At 56.9% G+C, this 18,018-nt stretch overlaps 1 protein-coding gene across 6 annotated transcripts in view; it reads left to right on the top strand.

The window, feature by feature from the left end:
- Positions 1-1,327: 1,327 nt before the first annotated feature.
- RALGDS (ral guanine nucleotide dissociation stimulator) overlaps positions 1,328-18,018 on the top strand; it is a 56,722-nt gene continuing 40,031 nt past the window's right edge. For 3 of the 6 annotated variants that reach the window (XM_085593937.1, XM_085593935.1, XM_077787899.2), the window contains exon 1: positions 1,328-1,482. In XM_085593937.1, coding sequence (XP_085450063.1) covers positions 1,465-1,482 — 18 coding nt within the window. In that variant the 5' untranslated portion in view covers positions 1,328-1,464. Of the gene's footprint in view, positions 1,483-17,346; positions 17,959-18,018 lie in introns of those variants that run through there. The other 3 variants (XM_085593932.1, XM_085593936.1, XM_085593933.1) reach the window with 3 other exon arrangements.

The following is an 18,018-nucleotide window of genomic DNA, read 5'->3' as shown; positions in this document are numbered from 1 at the left end:
TGCAGCGGAGCATCGCAGCCTCCTCCTCCCGGCTCCTTCTCCTCCCGCCGCCGTTCTAATGGCTCGTGTCATCGGCCTCCAGATGACAAACGATGGGGAGCGGAGCCGCTCTGTTTCCAGGGCAACCCCGCTGCCTGCCCAGCTCCCGCACGGACCCGCGGCTCCGCCAGCGCTGCCCGTGCCCCGTTTCGGTGCCGGGCTCAGCGGAGATGAGCAGGAATGGAGCCCTGGCTCCCCGCCCCGGCCTCTCCTCCTGAGCTCGGGGGGTCCCGGGGGTGTCTCTCAGCTCCCAGCTGTTCTCCTGTTCGCCCGCTGCCCGGCGGGGTCCGCACGGTGCCTTCCCCCGGTCACCCAAAAACACCCAAAAAGCGAAGCGGTGCTCGCTCCGCGTACCCCCGGAGCGGCGCCCGCGGGTAGCAGCGCGGAGATGCCCGCGGGTAGCAGCGCGGAGATGCCCGCGGGTGGCAGCGCGGAGATGCCCGCGGGCGGCAGCGCGGAGATGCCCGCGGGTAGCAGCGCGGAGATGCCCGCGGGTGGCAGCGCGGAGATGCCCGCGGGGGCAGCGCGGAGATGCCCGCGGGGGCAGCGCGGAGATGCCCGCGGGGGCAGCGCGGAGATGCCCGCGGGTAGCAGCGCGGAGATGCCCGCGGGTGGCAGCGCGGAGATGCCCGCGGGGGCAGCGCGGAGATGCCCGCGGGGGCAGCGCGGAGATGCCCGCGGGGGCAGCGCGGAGATGCCCGCGGGTAGCAGCGCGGAGATGCCCGCGGGGGCAGCGCGGAGATGCCCGCGGGGGCAGCGCGGAGATGCCCGCGGGGGCAGCGCGGAGATGCCCGCGGGGGCAGCGCGGAGATGCCCGCGGGTAGCAGCGCGGAGATGTCCGCGGGTAGCAGCGCGGAGATACCCGCGGGGGCAGCGCAGAGATGCCCGCGGGTAGCAGCGCGGGGATGTCCGCGGGTAGCAGCGCGGAGATGCCCGCGGGTAGCAGCGCGGAGATGCCCGCGGGTGGCAGCGCGGAGATGCCCGCGGGGGCAGCGCGGAGATGCCCGCGGGGGCAGCGCGGAGATGCCCGCGGGTAGCAGCGCGGAGATGCCCGCGGGTGGCAGCGCGGGGATGCCCGCGGGTAGCAGCGCGGAGATGCCCGCGGGTAGCAGCGCGGAGCTGCCCGCGGGGGCAGCGCGGAGATGCCCGCGGGTAGCAGCGCGGAGATGCCCGCGGGTGCCGCCGCTGCGGACTCGCTCCCCCCTCCGGGAGCGGGGCCGGGCGGAGCCGGGAGCCGCCCCCTCCGTGCCGGTGGCGGTGCCCGCCCCGGTCCCGCCCCGCTCGGCGCTCCCGGCCCGCTCGGCGGGGCAGCGGGGGCCCATGGCCGGCTCGCAGCATCGGCCGCGGCCGCCGGGCAGCGCGGCGGGGCCCTGAGCGCGGCCCCAGCGGCTCCCGGCGCGGCGCTGGGGCTATGAGCGGGGCACGATGATGATCGACAGCCAGGTGAGTGCGCGGGGCAGTGCCCGGCTCGCTCGTCACGGGTCGCCCCGGCCCGGTGCGCTGCTGCCGGGCTCGCTCCCCGGCAAAAGCCTCGCTGGACGGGGCTCAGGGCGGCCCACGCGTGTCCGCGGCGGGGAGTGATGGGTGCGCGGGGCCGGGGGGCTCTGGGGGGCTCTGGGGGGCTTGCTGGGGTCTGTAGCTGCAGGTGTCCGTCCCTCGCTGCCTTTTGGGGCCGCGGTCACTGTCCGTGCCGGCAGCCCGGGCGCCTGGTCTGCAGCGGGGGCTTTGGCGGAGGAGAAGCGGCAGCTTTGCCGAGGGAGCGGGGGAAGTGTGTTTTTCGATGTTTTGGTTTTTTTTTTTTTTCCTTATTTTTTTCGCTTTCTGTTTGTATAATGGTTGATGCGGCTGGGAGAAGAGGAGCGGAAGGATGGGGAAGGAAAGGGACGCGGTTTGGGACGGGGTCTGAGGGCGCTGCGATGCTGCAGCAGCCGCTGTGCCGCGATGCTGCTGGCAGGCTGGCGCTGCTCCGTGCTGTGCCAAGCCAGGGCCGGCTCCCCTGGCACTGCTCAGGCCAAGGGGCATCAGCAGGTGCCTTGTCTCTGCCTAGTGTGTTTATGAGGCCAAGGAAGCTAAATCGAGCCGAGGTGGGCTAAAGCTCTGTGCTCCCAAACCCCCCGGGTGCTATTGGGGTAGGGGAGGATGAAGCAAAGGTATGAAATTTGGGGGTGGCACCAGAACACGACTCTGGGTTTGGTCCTGATGTTCCTCTGACTTTTTACTCTCTCTTCTTCTGATGTTTGATCCCATCCCTGGGAAGGGGGGGCTGTGCTGCTGCCCTTGGTGGGGCTGCTGGGAACGTAAGTGGGCAGCAATGGCTCCTTGGAGACCAGGGATGAATAAAGGGAAGGGCTGATGCTGTGCTGGAGAAGTGGGCTGGGATCCATTTTTGGACTGGAAAATGTGCATTCCAGAGCTGCCTCCTGCACCTTGTGGGTCTCTTTAGACTGGGCCTCATTCACCTTGGTCCAGCCCAACAAACAAAAGCTGGATGAGCTCTCTTGGGGGCACATTTTTGAGGCAGGCCCTAGTGCCACACCGGTGTGTGCTGGATGGTGGCATGTCCCTTTGGCAAAGGGGATTGGCAACCAAAATACTGGAGTTTGGGTCCTGACCCTTTCTAGGGTCAGGAATGAGAGTTTTCTGTCATTATGGAGTGGGAAAATTGATCTTGCTGGGAGATCCAGAAGATTAAAGGTGTAAGGTTGTCTGGAAAAAGATGTCCAGAGCTCAGCCTCTCAGGTTGGGGCATGCATGTGGAATCCTACAGAATGTTTTGCATTAAGGTCTCAGTTTTAGCCTTCTTGTCAAGTTTTTATGCTTATCCCATTTTATATAATTATTTATAGGTATATTTTATATGGGTAAACTGAGGCACGTAGAGATATTTGTTCCAAGCCCAGGATCCTGCATGAGTGAAGAGGAGAGGTTTCAAATCCTGGTTCCTCCTGCTGAAGACAATGAGCCACTCTGCCTTTTAAGGGGTGCAATTCATTGAGGTCCCGCTGTTTGTGGCTACCAGTTAAGAGGAATTTGCAGCTGCACCCGCAGCCGCACCCTGCCAGTTCTGAGGGCTGTACAGCTACATTTTTCATGCCTTGTAAAGGTTCCTCTCCCTGGTTGCTAAGGGAAAGGCCCACACAAACAACTGGTAAAACTGAGTGTTGCAAAGTAAATAAGCTGAGCAAACAAGGAGGTTTTTTTCATCTCAAAGCGCTGCAGGTGTGCTGTTCCAGGTGTCCCGACATGTGAAAGCCAAGGTTCACGTGCAAGGGTGACTTTCAGCCTTTAAAACGGAAACCTGCTCTTGAGCTGGGTCAGGAGGTGGCTTCCATCCTGACCCAAGCTCCCAGGGCTGCAGACTCATCCCCTCAGTCCCCCTCTGGCCGTTTGGGCAGGAGAAGGGAGCAGATGGTGGATGAGCAGCCTTGGGCAGGCTGGGGGCAGGACGCAGGGAGCTCAGCTCGGTGGGAGCTGCATTTGCTTCTGGTTTTCCTTTCATCTGCTCCCAGCGTCTGAAGTGGCTCCAGCGGCTCGGAGTTAACCCTTGGTGTTGCTCTGCAGGGGCAGGGGGATGAGTTGGCAACAAGTGACAGCAAGGGAGGGTCCAGCTGGCAGCAGGGGCTGGGAGGCAGCAGGTGGAGAGATGCACAGTCCCTCCTCGGCATGGCTCAGCCACTCCATCTGGAGCTCCCACTCACGCCTGAGTCTGTGTGCCTGGGCTGAGCAGACACGAGCAGAGGATGCAGCGACTGCTGCAGGCTCCAGAATAAATCTCTGGGATGTTGTGATGATGGATCTGACATCCCCTAGCTCAGTGCAGTGTGTTATCTCTGAGCCAGTTTGCTCAGTGAAGAAATGAGGGGCTTTTCAGGACTTTGGTTATTCTGGGCATCTTTGGGGTTGTGTTTTTCATCTCGTAGCGTTTTCACTCTGTCATCCCCTAAGTGGTGCCTGACTGCTGGACCTGATCAGGGCAATCAGTGCTTCTGGTCTCAGGTGGTGATCTCCAAAGCAATCTGCACTATCCATCAAGATAGATTTTACTTCTGATACCTTTCCCATTGCTATAGCAACCCATCTGACGAGGATGCCAGCGCGCTTTCCAGGCAGCGTGTGCAGGGCAACTGCTTCACCTGCCACCAAGCTGCCACCGCTCGTGGGGCAGGGCTGGTTAGCTGGCAACTGCACACAGGTGCTGAGCCTGGAGGGGCAGAGGAGCTGCTGCCAGCTCCCTCAGGCTCACCCTGCTCTCTCAGGTGTCCCCACCACCTGGAGTTTCCGTGGGATATCGGGGTGACACAGCACAGCTCGGGGAGCACACCGTGCTTAGTGCCAGGATTTCTCTCCAAAGGAGATGCTCAGGATGGTGTGCAGGAGCTCGCCAAGTCTTGGTGAGTGTTAGGGAATGCTTCCCTCTTCCCCCTCCCGTTGCCTGTGGAGAGGATTGGAAGATGTGTCTCAGTTCCAGGCGTTGATAGAGAAGAAGGGGTTTTGCCTGCTTCTGCCAAGTGAGCCTGTTCCCTCCTCCACGTCCTTCACACTCTGCAGTCACTAGATGGGCTCCAGCACGTTCTCTGCTCTGCTCTGCCTCTCAGCCTGCTGTCCTGTGCTTTCTGTGCAAACCAGAGCCCATCCAGCTGTGGCTGGCCGCCAGGACAGCTGTGGGGCCGCCTTCCCCCTGCAGCGATGCTGCTGCCGGATGGGCTGCCAGGCTGCGCGACCTGCGGGGGCCGGCCCGGGCTGCCCGGAGCCCGGCGGGGCCGCGCAGCAGATGGCACTGTTGTTTTCCCCATGAATTATTGCCGCGGCTTCGCTTGCCCGGCGCTGGGAAGGGTCAGAGGCGGTGGCAGAGGGAGCAGAGCCAGCGCCCGGCTCCCTGGGAAAGCCCAGCACGCCAAACCGGGCTCTGCTGCCACAAGCAGAGCTCGCTGTTCGGGCACTGCTCACCCAGGAGGAGCCGTGCCCGTGTTGAGCGACCCGAGCCGGCTCCATCCTCGGAGATCCCGGAGCTCCAGCCCGAAGCCGCCGCGGGCGACCTCAGCAAGGCGCGTCCATCACCGCGTCCTTCCCATCAGAAGAAACCCCTGATCCCCCGCTCCCTTTCGTGCTTGTCGCTGCTGTCAGCAGCCGAGCCCTGCCCCAGCTGTCCCCTCCAGAGCCGGGAACCAGCCGTGACCTTTCCCTGGGGCAGAGCTGTCGCATCCGCGCCGCCGGTGGCACATCAGGATCGCCTTCCAGCTGCCCGCAGCGCTGTGCCTGGGCTGTCACAGCCCTGGCCTTCAGGGTGGCTGTCACAGCCCTGCCAGCTCTTTGGGTGCTCCCAAATTAAATCCATCCCGCCCTGCCCGGCGCCGGCTGCCGCGGGATGCGCTGGCGGAGCCTCCAGATGTTGACAGCTTTTCCCGATGGGATCGCCCGAGTCCGGCCCGCGTGACCCGCGGTGGGGCTCACCCGTCTGTTTTCCTTGAGGATTTGCGTTTTTAGGAGGCTGGATTTCGTGGGGACCTCTTGGCTCCCAAGGCACCGCGGGTGTGTGCGCGGATTTGCGCTGCGCGCCTTGGCCGCGGGTCAAAGGCAGACTTTGGAGACATCAGCTAACGTCAAAAGCGGCTCGGGGCTGCGGGATCACAGAGTTTCCCCTCCCTCGAAGCCCTGCAGGGCAGCGGGAGTTCATCCTCTGCAAGGATTTACAGCCCCCTCGGTGCTCCCGGGTTTGCTGTGGCCCTGAGGGCTCCTGTCTCCTGTGCTTGGAGCTGCCTGGAATCGGTGTGGTTGGAATTCAGTGTCCTTCACCACTCTGCCTCGAGAGAGGTTCCAAAGATGGGAGAAAGGGGGAGCAGGGTGAAGGGGCTGGGGAGAAGGAAGGGGTGCAGTGGTGGCCCGATGGGTCAGAGAGGGTGGAGAAGCCCTTCCTTGTCTGTCCTGCCCTGTGGGGCATCTGGACAAAATCAGAAGTTTTAGATGGGATGTCAGAACATGTGGGATGTCAAGGCAGCCCAGATCAGGCCCCACACTTCCCAGTAGGGTCTGGAAGAGGAAGGGAGGAGGAGAGAAGCTGGGTGAGCTGTGGTGTAGACCCTGCCGTGGGCTGGCCAGGGCTGTGAGCTGGAGAAGCTCTGCAGGATCCTGGAGGGGAGGTTGGCACAGCCTGGGGATGATGCTGTGCTGGGATTCAGGATGTGGCCGTGTGAGCCTGCTCTCGTCTGGGCTGATAACACCTCTTGGGCTTCCCGGGACTTCCGCTGTCCCTTTTTATTTTCCCTCTTCCGTGCAGTCCCACTCCCCTGCCATGAACGCCCTGCGGGGGCTGGCGGCAGGAAGCAAAGCCTGCAAAGGGAGCAGGGAGGTCGGGGTCATCCCTCGGCGCAGCCAGGAGGTCCCTTTGAAATGCCCAGCAGCCGCCCTGCCCTGCTCCTCCGGCCCCGCTGGCTCCATCCCACAGCGGATTTCCCACCGAGTGTTTCCTGCCTGTGCCTCTCGGCAGAGTCCCGCACAGACCCAGCTCCTCACCTCCCCGGGGTGTGCCAGCCGGGCGTGAATCACAACGGGCAGCCAGGGTGGTGTGGCAAAGGCCAGGGCAGGCAGGAACACCCTGGTCACACCTGGGGACTGCTGCGTGTCCTGAATTGCAGGGAGCAGTGACACAGCCATGGCTCTGAATTGCAGGGAACAGTGACACAGCCATGTCCTGAATTGCAGGGAACAGGAGCACAGCCATGTCCTGAATTGCAGGGAACAGGAGCACAGCCATGGCTCTGAATTGCAGGGAACAGTGACACAGGCATGGCTCTGAATTGCAGAGAACAGTGACACAGCCATGGCTCTGAATTGCAGGGAACAGTGACACAGCCATGGCTCTGAATTGCAGGGAACAGGAGCACAGCCATGTCCTGAATTGCAGGGAACAGTGACACAGCCATGTCCTGAATTGCAGGGAACAGTGACACAGCCATGTCCTGAATTGCAAGGAGCAGTGACACAGGCATGGCTCTGAATTGCAGAGAACAGTGACACAGGCATGGCTCTGAATTGCAGAGAACAGTGACACAGGCATGGTCCTGAATTGCCTAGAACAGTGACACAGCCATGTCCTGAATTGCAGGGAACAGGAGCACAGCCATGGCTCTGAATTGCAGGGAACAGTGACACAGCCATGTCCTGAATTGCAAGGAGCAGTGACACAGGCATGGCTCTGAATTGCAGAGAACAGTGACACAGGCATGGCTCTGAATTGCAGAGAACAGTGACACAGGCATGGTCCTGAATTGCCTAGAACAGTGACACAGCCATGGCTCTGAATTGCGGGGAACAGTGACACAGCCATGGCTCTGAATTGCAGGGAACAGTGACACAGCCATGTCCTGAATTGCAGGGAACAGTGACACAGCCATGTCCTGAATTGCAGGGAACAGGAGCACAGCCATGGCTCTGAATTGCAGGGAACAGGAGCACAGCCATGGTCCTGAATTGCAGGGAACAGTGACACAGCCATGGTTCTGAATTGCAGGGAACAGTGACACAGCCATGTCCTGAATTGCAGGGAACAGGAGCACAGCCATGGTTCTGACTGCGCTCTTGAAACGTTTTACAAACGCGATGAAATGAATCCTTTCTCCTTAGAAAGCAGCAAGGAAATTCCCATTCTCCCACGGAATGTTTATATATTTTGGGCCAAGCTGTGTATCTTTTGCTGTCAAACACCCATAAGGAGGACCAGGTGCAGTGATATTTGTCAGTATTTCAGGGGCCAGCTCCTGTAAATTTGCCTGTGTGGGCACCATGTCCCTGTGAAAAATCTCCTGGCTCAGTGACCTGAGCTTGTTTTGTGGTGGAATCCAACTTTTCCCTGTGCTGGCCACCGCTGACCCCTCCCTGATCACTCTGGGTGTCACAGCCCAGCTTTTGGGGTATTTGCCCAGCATTTACTGGGGCTGGGTGCTGCACAGGGTGGCTGTGACTGCTTATACAAGTCCCCTTTGCACTCTTCCCAGTGCTGCTTGAAAGGGTGTTTAGTTAATAGGATTATAAAGCTTTCCTGTCGTCAGGCAACGGAAATCAATGGTGGGCCCCTGGGAATGAGCCTCATCCGATTTACAGCCCAGCCCAGCACGGGTGTGTGGCCAGGGCTGCTGCAGGGGGGACGTGCTGCCCCCTCCGCGGTGTCCCCCGCGCTGCTGGGGCCTCCTGGAAATAAGGGAAAAAGGATGCAAAGCTACTGGAAAATGTTTGAACCAAATTCCTTCCCGAAGAGTCCTTTGAACGCCAAGAATTGGAAATCCTTGGTTCTGTAGAAATGGATTTTTGCATCAAATTCGGCGGTTTTGGCTTGAACACGACAAAACTTTGGCTATCACTCCCTATCACCCTGTGGATGAAGATGGGGATTCTTGGTGTAGTTATACCTCAGTTCTGTTTTCAGCACCCAGTCATACCCCTTTGCAATTACCATGGGGGATGCTTTTCATCTGTGGAGAGAGAGCTTGTGGAGATAACCAAAGAAAATGGATAAATTCAGTGGAATTTTCAAAAAAAATGGATAAATTCAGTGGATTTTCCAAGGAAAATGGTGAAGGGTGCAGTGGGGCTGTCTGAGCAGTGGAAGAGGGCACTTGGATTTTTTCCTGGAGAAAAGGAGACACTGAGGTCTGCACTTTCCTCACGAGGGACAGTGCAAGGGCAGCTCTGGTCTCTCTTCTCTGGTGACCACTGACAGCACCTGAGGGAACGGCTGGAGCTGTGTTGGGAAAATTTAGGTTAGAATTAGGAAGAGGTCCTTCCCCTAGAGGTGCTGGGCACTGCCCAGGCTCCCCAGGGAATGGGCACAACCCCAGAACTCCAGGAGAGTTTGGACAGTGCTCCCAGGCATGGGGTGGGATTATTGGGGTGTCCTGTGCAGGACCAGGAGTTTGATTTGATGATCCCAGTGGGTCCCATCCAGTTCGGGATAGTCTGTGATTCTCTGAAATTGAGGAGTTTGATGATCCCAGTGGGTCCCATCCACTTTGGGATTCTCTGAAATGCAGAGGCTGCTCTCAGTCCACTCGTGCCAGCCTGCGAGGATCCAGCTGGGGCAGTGCCTGGCATCCCACAGGCACTCAGGATACTGATGGGATTTTGGCTGTCCCAAAGTGCTGCATGTTCCCCAGCTCCTGTGTGCTGCTGGACTGGTGCACAGGAATTCCTGGAACCCAGGAATTTTCCCTTTCTCCAGTCAAAAATAATGGCTTTTCCTGAAAACTGAGAGCAGGTGCTGCTGGAGAGGCTTTGCCCTCCTCTCTGCTTCCAACAAAGATCTGGAGAGAGCAGCTTGGCAGGATGGGCTCATGAATTTGTGTGATGCAAAGGGAGCTCCCAACTGCTGCCCCCAACATGCAGCCCAGCCCTGTCGCCCTGATTTGTTAAGATTTTCTAAAGCTTTCTGAGTTTACATTCTTGCAGCAAACTTTCTCACACACTTCCTGTAAATAACTTATTGTTTTTGCATTCCTTCATAAAGGTGGAGAAATGTGATGGACTGGTAGTTTGTCCGGTGTCGTTGGAGAGGTGGCACTTTCACCAATCCACTGTCACCTTTAGATGCTGGAGTCAGAAAATAAACTTGCCTTTTTTACCTTTGCAATAGCAGTGCTTTCTCGTGTCCTGTAGTGATAGAGCCCCTCTCTGCTTTCACTGCACAGGGGCAGCACTGGAAGAGCCCAGCTCTGGCCACAGCCCAGCAGCTCAGGGAAGGGCCTTTGGGCTCTCTGGATCATCTCCAGCAGATCTGACAGCCTCGGGCTCTGCCCAGTCCCACCCTGTCACCCTGAGTCTTAAGATTTTCTAAAGCCTTCTGAGTTTACATTCTGTTGGAGAACTTTCCCACACCATTTCTATAAACAACATATTGCTTTGCATTCTTTTATAGGGGTAGAGAAACTTGATGTCCAATGGCTTCGGAGAGGTGGCCCATTCACTCTCCAATCCAATGTCACCTTTAGGAAAGTATAAAAGTTGGAGTCAGGGAATAAAGTTCCTTCTTTACCTTGCAAATGTGTTTTCACGTGTCCTACAGCAACACCACCCTGCCTTGTGGGGGATTCCAGGCTGGAAAACCTCTGCCTGACCCAGGAGGGTGAGCTCTGCACAAGGCACCAGCTCCCCTTGCAGCCAGAAAAACCACAGTGTGAGAATTTTGGGTTTGCTTTGGGGGTTTTGTGTGGTGGTAAAGTGTTTTTTTTTTTTACTTTGTGTTTTTAAAGAAAAAATTTGTAGCTTTGCCTTGTTTGGTTTTAAGGTCGTTTATTGTGAGTTATTTAAAAGATTGGTTTTATTAGGTTGTGGTCGTTTGGTTAGTAGTCTAGGTAGATATATATATATTTTGATTTTTTTTTGTTTAGGGTTGTTGTTATTTTTTATATGATATATTATGTATTATATGCTTATAGTTTTTTAATATTTATTATTTATAGTATAAAGTGTTTTTTAATTTTAAAATAATTTGTGTTAATATTATTAAGAATATGGAGGTAAGGAAGAAGGAGGAGGAAGACTAGGATTCGTTTATTTTTTTTATTTTAGAATTTTTGATTTTTATGCATAAAGTAAAAATTTTCTTGCATAGGTGTTAAAACTTTTCTGTACCATACTAAAAAAAAATTTCCCTCTCTTTTGTAACCTGGCCGTGCAAAAAGCGTTCACCCATCCCTTTGGCTGCTGGAGTGGGGACTGGAGGTGGTGGAAGCTTCTTTAATCCCTGGAGGCTGCAAAACAACCATGAAGAGGGAGGAGAAAATTGGGTGCAGGGCTGGAAAGCTGCAGGCTGTCAGGGCTGTGTCTTTTATCTCTGGAGCACGGGGCTTGCTGTCTGCCGAGGAGCAGCATGTGGATCTGCAGATAACCTCTTGGAAATGTGGGTTTCATCACATCAGGAGCTGGGGTTGATTTAAGCTCCAGCTAAACCCCAAAAAATGTGATGAGGTGAACAGCCCTGCCCAGCCAAGTAGGTGAATCAGGGGATGCTCCATGTCTGGCAAACCCTCCAGACCCTGCTGGGCTGGCCAGGATGTGCTGAGATTTGGGAACTTATTCTTGTCCCCTGTTGGAACTCAAAATGTCTCTCAGACATTTTTAGAGGCTCCAGGCCTTGGTCAGGAGCATTTGAGACCCTGGCAGGCAGCTGGAAACAACTGTGATTTTGAGTTTGAGCCATGGGATGAGTTACCAGCTTTGAAGGTGGAACAAGCAGTCACAAAAGGTTAGATAGTATAGTAAAAGTAGTTACAAAGTAGAGGGGAAATTTTTTGGTATTGTACAGGGGGGTTTTAGCACCTGTCCAGGGGGGTTTTTACTTTGTACATGGGGGTCAGAAGTTCTAAGATGGAGGAAAGTGGGCCGATCCTGTTCTTCCTCCTTCTTCTTCCTCACCTCCATGTTCTTGGTGATGTTGGCACTCACAGATTGGTTTAGAGTAGAAAATCACCATTTAATATAGGTAATAGGCATTGGGAAAAACTGTAACCATGTAACACGTAATGTACCATATAAAAGATAGAAAAGCACCATTTAATATAGGTAATAGGCATTGGGGAAAAACTGTAACCATGTCACATGTAATGTCCCATATAAAAGACAGCAGCAGCTCTGGGCGGGAGAGAAGAAGCAGTCGGGGTCAGAGAGGATGTCAGGGTGTGTGTGTGCCTCTGCCTGAGCTGTGAGCAAACCACAGCAGCCCAGAAGAAAATCTTTTAGATAACTTGCAATAAACTGCCTTGAGACCGAACAACAGAGACTGCTGAGTTTTCTTTGGAAGCTCGGGTTGGAGGAGAGACTTTTCCACCACACGGAGCCCCTGAACCAGGCCGGGGTTCTCACAGCCCCAATCTGCCTGTGCTGCAGGCTCCCCTGCCAGGCAGGTGTTTGGGGAAATCACGAGGCTTTTCCTCAGGTGTGGAGCTGCAGGGCACACGTGGCAGTTTGTGCCATCGTCCTGCAGCCTGGGAGGCGTGTGCCCAGCCTGGGAAGCGGGGCAGCCGTGCAGGAGCACGGACAGCCCAGCGATCCGGGTGCGGATCCTGGGGCAGGGATTTCCCGGCAGGAGAGCCACGCCCGGGTCTCCCCGTGTGGAGCAGTGCGGTGGGGACACCACGGAGGTGTCACTGAAAGGGCTTTGTCTGCTGGGAAAGCATTTTGGGGGGAGCCAGGAAGGGGCGATGGGAGCAGCCGTGGGCTGCAGGGAGCTCTGTGGTGCTGTCCTCCTCCTGCCTCCCTCCCGGGGTGAAATGAGGGGCAGGAGGGAGCGGGGATCTGCCCAGGGACACCGCGGGGTCATTCCCTGACGTTCCCCCCCCTGCACAGCCCCCTGAATATCAGCCCAGAGGTCCGAGGCTTGAGGGGAGGAATATCAGGAGATGGCAAAGATTTCCAAAAGAGGCTCTTACCCCAATATATGTTGGTTCAGCTCTCTTTATTCTGTGATGTCCAGGGAGAACGGGGTAAAAGAGGATGAACAGGAAATGTCGGGGGTCTATATAGACTTTGGACAGGGTGGGCTTCCCTGGCTCTCCGCCAGCCCCATCGGGGCAGGAAGGAGGGTCCAGGGTTATCTGATCAGAGTCACAGGGAATGGGGACAGGGGAATTAGAGTGTCCATGAGCTCACTGTAACACCTCCCCACGCCGTGTGAGCGCTCCTGGCACGGCTGTGGCCCGGAGGAAAGGCAGGAATCCCCTCCCCGAGCAGCTCTGTCCCCACCCCGAGCCCTGCCCGAGCTCGCACCGAGGGCGGCCGTGGCATCCCCACGAGCTGTTTGCTGCCACGGCAGCCCCGAGCCCGGCTCCCTCCCCGTGCCCACCGGAGCTCGGCATTCCCGGCTCCCCTGGCACCCACCTCAGCCAGCCCCGAGCTGCAGCACCGCGGGCAGAAATCCCTTTCCCCCATTGCCTTTCAGGGAAGCAGAAAGGAGCTGTGTGCGCTCCCGCTGCTCCCTTTCCCAGCCGGGAGCCGTGGTCCCGCCGCCGTGCATCCTCCCCGGCCCCAGGAGCGCGGCAGGTCCCCGTTGCTGCGGTGACAATCTCCACGGAGACCCGCCGGGCACCGCCGCATCCCGCGGCAGGGGATGCGTCCCCCTCCTCCCCAAGGGACACGCTGGCTCCCGGGGTGCGCTCCCAGGGAGATGGAAATCCCCTCAAGTGGCCAATGTGCGGAGGAATCCCAAGGAAATGGAATTGGTTTTCCCCCACCCCTCCTTTAATGCTTGTTGGCTTTCACCCCACGCTGGTAATTGCTGCTCTGCACCTATTAAAAGGCCGTCTCGTGCTTCACACCGGCTGGATTGTGAATTAATTTTGCATATGGATCTCTTCTGGGGAGCATGGGGATTTATTTGGGGTGCTGGATGCCAGACGGGCTTCCCAGAGGTGTGAGGTGCAGCACGGGCTGTGCCTGCTCTCAGCAGTGACTTTGAGGAAATGACAGTGGCTTTTCTAAAGAAATGCCTAAAAACAAGGGTGCAGATTCAAACAAACGGCAAATATTCCCACAACTAGTTTGGGAGCAGACAGTGTGTGGGTGCTTCTGTGTGTCCGGTTTGAAATCCGTCTTAGATGTCAAGGTGATTTTGATTTTCACTGGGAAATAGGTATCCTACCTGCACGTGGTTTCCTGGAAGTCCCACCAGGCTCCATTTCCATGTCTGCCTCTCTAAATTTACCCACAGGCTTTCTGCAAACACCACATTTCCCCAGAGAAACGCTCTTTGGTTGGGATTTCTGTGGTTTTGAAACCAGATTTCCTCTTTCTATTACTGAGAAGTGTCAAAAGGGAAGAGCTGTTGGGATTTTCCATTTGCCATTTACTCGTCATGGCCCTTTCTTTCCCCTTTGCCTTTCTATCAGCCTCACACAGTGAAAATAAACCTGCAGGTTTTGTGTCATTTCTCTCAAGTACCGCACTCTGGTGCAGGATGCTGTGATGTTTGGGCACGGAGTTGCAATTTCCTTTGAAAAACAAACTCACCATTGTTATTCCTGGGGAATTTCTTTCATTTCGTGGAGGTCTTTGATGCTTTGGGAGTCAGTCTTCCTTTGTGAGTCACTGGGTGTCAGGAATGCCCAGCTTCTTGGGAGAGGCTGGTTTTTGGATCATCCCAAATGGTCAGCGATGCTAAAATCCTCCTGTGCATGAGTTTGTCCCTGAAAGCTGCATTCACCTGTGCAGAGGTTCAGTCCTGGGGTGCTCAAAATGATGTTTTTGCAGGGTGACAGAGGCTGTTTGGGCCTTGAGGAATGGCTGCACCTCCCAGTGCAGGAGCCACTCTCTCCCTGGGGCAGCAGCGGAGCGGATGGGAGCAGGATGCACCCAGCATAGGAATTGTGATGAATTTGCCCTGCAGTTGCTCTGTTCCTGCCAAGACTCTTACTGGAAAAGCAGTATTTTCCCAGTAATGGTTGCTAAGCACTGAGGTCCCGTGATGGGCTTTATCTGCTCAGCTGGAGCTGCCACAATAAAGCTCCAGAACAAAATGAAACGGGGAAACATCAGCGCCTGTGCTGGGGCTTCCCTGTCCTCCAGAGGCAACCCCAGGAGGAATTTCTCCTTCACCCTGGCAGGGCTCAGCCCTGTGCCAGTGGGGATGGCTGCTCTGTTTTCCCTGCGCTGGGGTGTGCTGGCAGATCTGGGATGTGAGCACGGTTTCCACTCACGTCAGCCAGACTGGAGGAGCAGCAGGATGAAGCTGTCGCTCAAAGATCTGCGTAGGATCATCCTGTCTGGGCTGGTTTGGCAGTGGGGTTTTGTTTTGTGTTTCTGCTGCAAATCTCCCAGTGGGAAGGGTTCAAAGGCACTCTGCTGGTCCCACTGAGGGACTGTTCTGTTCCCCAGTGACTGGGGCAGGTGGCTGGGGACACTGCATGAGCTGGCCCAGCAGAGGAGGGAAATGCTCCACACCATCTCTGGGGCTGTGTGGATGCCCACAACATCTGGCTGGCTACCTTTGACTGAAGCATTCTGTGCACAACAATCCCCATGTCCCATCAATCCACCGGGTCCCGTTCCTGTTGCTTTGAGATGAATCTCTGGGGCATCTCTTCTTTTGTCCAACTTCTGCTGCTGCTCCTTTACCTGGTGGCCCTCCTGGGCCTCTGCACTCGGAATTTTATTTTCCCTTTGCAGCCTGCCTGTGTGGTTTGTGACTTTTCCAGCAGGATTGTCCCTTTTGGCATCTTTATGGCTGCCAGGTGGGAGGTTGCTGGGCCGTGGGGACCAGCAGAGCACACTGAGCCCTGGCAGAGGTGTGTGACAACCTCTGAGTCTGTCCCTAGCCCTTGAAGTCCAGGGAAGCCCCAGAAATGAGGGAACCAGCAGGTGATGGGACTCCTACACCTCCACACCACCTCTGCAGAGATTCCTGTTCCCATGGTACAGATCAGCTGCTGAACAGGATGATGAGTTCCTGAGAATGGTAGCCCGTGGAGACTCTGGCACTTGAGTGTGAAATCTGTGTCCTTCTCAGCATGTTTGGAAGCTGCAATCTCAGCTGACCAAGCCCTGCTTGTTACTGGAGAGTTCTGCTGACCAGTTGTTGCAGGCAGGTGAGTAACCTGAGCTGGGGCTGCAGCACAGGTTTGAATCACCTTTCCTGGAACCAGAGCTGTGGGCACTGCCCGTGCTGGGGGCAGGGTTTGGTGCTGCTGCAATGTGGGACAGTCCTCCGTGGGAATGCACTTGGCATTGAGTCACCAATGGATCATGAAGGAGCAGGACAGAGACTGCCAGTGCCAGGGAGTTTCCAGGGCAGTGGCACTGCCTCTCTGCCCTGAAAAGAGTTGCCAAAATCCTATCAGTCAGCAGCTGGGGCATGGCCCAAGAAATTTTCCTTGTCCACATGCTCCAGCTGTGATCTCACTTCTCTCCTCCCCTGCAAATCCATTCCTGGGGCTGCTGCAGTGCTGCCTTCTTGTCCTCACTGCTGCTCATCTCAGCTATACGGTGGATAAAAAAAATCTGCCTAATTCCCAGTTAAAACTTAATTTATGGTGGGTTTATCCCTACTTGGCCTTGTTCCAGGCTTGCCCATTAGCTCCCATTCCTGCAGCACGTAAGGGCTGGTTTTCTCATCCTTGCATTTCCCCCAGGAAAGATGGGGCAGACTGGGGAGGGGCCCGGCAGTGCCTGGGAGTGGCACGGAGGGTCCGTGTGTGTGCGAGACCCCTCTAACCCCGGCTCCTGCGCGGATGGGGCGGCCCGGCGCCGAGCGGGGCTCTGCCGAGCCCGGCTTACCTAACGCCGCAGGAATGCCCGGCTCAGCGGGGCTCCTCGCCTCTGCTGGTGGCCTCGGGCAGCGGCTGCCTTCGTTTGGGAAAGCTGGGAAAAGGCTGCCCAGCCCCAGAGCTTTGCCCTGCAAAACACTCCTCAAAGCGGGACCCACAAAGCCACCCCAAAGCGCCTGCCTGGAGCAGGGTCTGTTCATCCTATTTATGTCACCCCTGCCCAGCAAGAAGGGCAGTGTAAGGACATAAACTCCTCTTCGTTTGAGGGGAGTGGGGGTTTTCTTTGGCATTTCACCCTCTGTTGGGTATGTAGCTGGCCCCGGTGTCTCCCCTGGTTGGGTGTGAACCCCCAAACTGCTTCTGTCCTGCTGCCCTCGCTGGGAAGAGACACCCTGGGTGTCACCCCTGCCACTGAGCCCGGGCTCTGCAGCTGTTGAGGGTGAGGTGATGTCTCATGGGTTTGGCCCCAGGTTCCCTCCTGTTTGTGAGAGCAATAACATCCGTGTGATCAATAACATCCGTGTGATCTGTGTCTGCAGGTGATAACACCTGAGTTGCTCCATGTTGAGACTCCTACCCCGCTGCTACTATTGGGGAAAAATCTACAGGAAGGTGTTTTTCCCAGCAAACCACCCAATTTTGTGGTTCCTTTAGCAAAGCTCCAGTTTGGATTCACAGGTTCTGTGGTGGGGAAAGCACCTGGGAATGCTCACCTGGGCAAAACCTTCCACACACAATTGTCCTACAAAGGAAGTGATCACCAGTGCTGGTGGTCTCTCGGTGCCATGCTGCATTCTCGGTGCCATGCTGCATTCTCAGTGCCATGCTGCATTCTCAGTGCCATGCTGCATTCTCAGTGCCATAAGGCTCCCGAGCACTCTGGGGATGGGAATTATTGAAACCTCACTGTGGTCCTTGGAGTACAGGAAGGCGTTGAGCTGGAGCTGCCTCTGACAATGGAGAACAGGGATGGGAGAAGAAAGGGGGAGGCTCCAGCTCCGACCATTCATTCTCCCTCTGTTTCACACCCTCTCATCCTTCCAGCTCTGCCTGTTTGCCTGTCACAACAGCCACAGGGAAACGCTGTAAGTGCCGGTTTGATCTCCATCACAACCCAACAGCAGGCAGGACCTGTTGTGCGTCTCCAAGACAATGCGCGGGTTTGGCGAGTGCCACGCATGCCGATGAGGCTGGGGAGCTCCCGGCGGGGCCGGGCAGCAGCCGGAGCCTCACCCCGAGAGAAAGGAGAAGCTGGGGGCAGGCGGGGAGCCGGGGCCGGCTGCCGAGGCCGCTTCCCCGGGCAGCCCCGGCCGCACTCGCGCACGCACACGGGCGCGCCGCTCACAGCCGCGCACGCTCAGCTCCCGGTGCGGCTCCTCGCCGCTCTTTGATTCGCGAGGGAGGAAATAAAACCTCGTAGGAGCGGCGGGAGCAGCAGCTGTTGGCGAGATGTGCTGACAAAATCGGACGGGGAGAGAGTGAGAGAGAGATCTCCGATCGGTTTCGCCGCCTGGGCTGGAGCAGCTCCTGGGAGAGGAGGAGAGCGAGGAGGATGAGCAGCCCCTCCATCCCCGGGAAGATGGAGGCTAAACCTTTGTTCAACGTGCAGAAGGCTCTGGTGCAGCCCGTGCAGATGTGCATGTTGGATATCCCCCTGAGCGTGCAGGATGACGATGTGAGTAGAAGGCGAGGAGCTGCAGCCCGGGGCGGCTCGGGGGCACGGCGGGCGTGCGAG

Source organism: Lonchura striata, chromosome 17 (genome assembly GCF_050655825.1).
Source record: "Lonchura striata isolate lonStrDom1 chromosome 17, ASM5065582v1, whole genome shotgun sequence".
NCBI classification, from domain to species: Eukaryota; Metazoa; Chordata; class Aves; order Passeriformes; family Estrildidae; genus Lonchura; species Lonchura striata.
The sequence above is the reverse complement of the archived record's forward strand: the minus strand, read 5'-3'. Positions and strand labels throughout refer to the sequence as shown.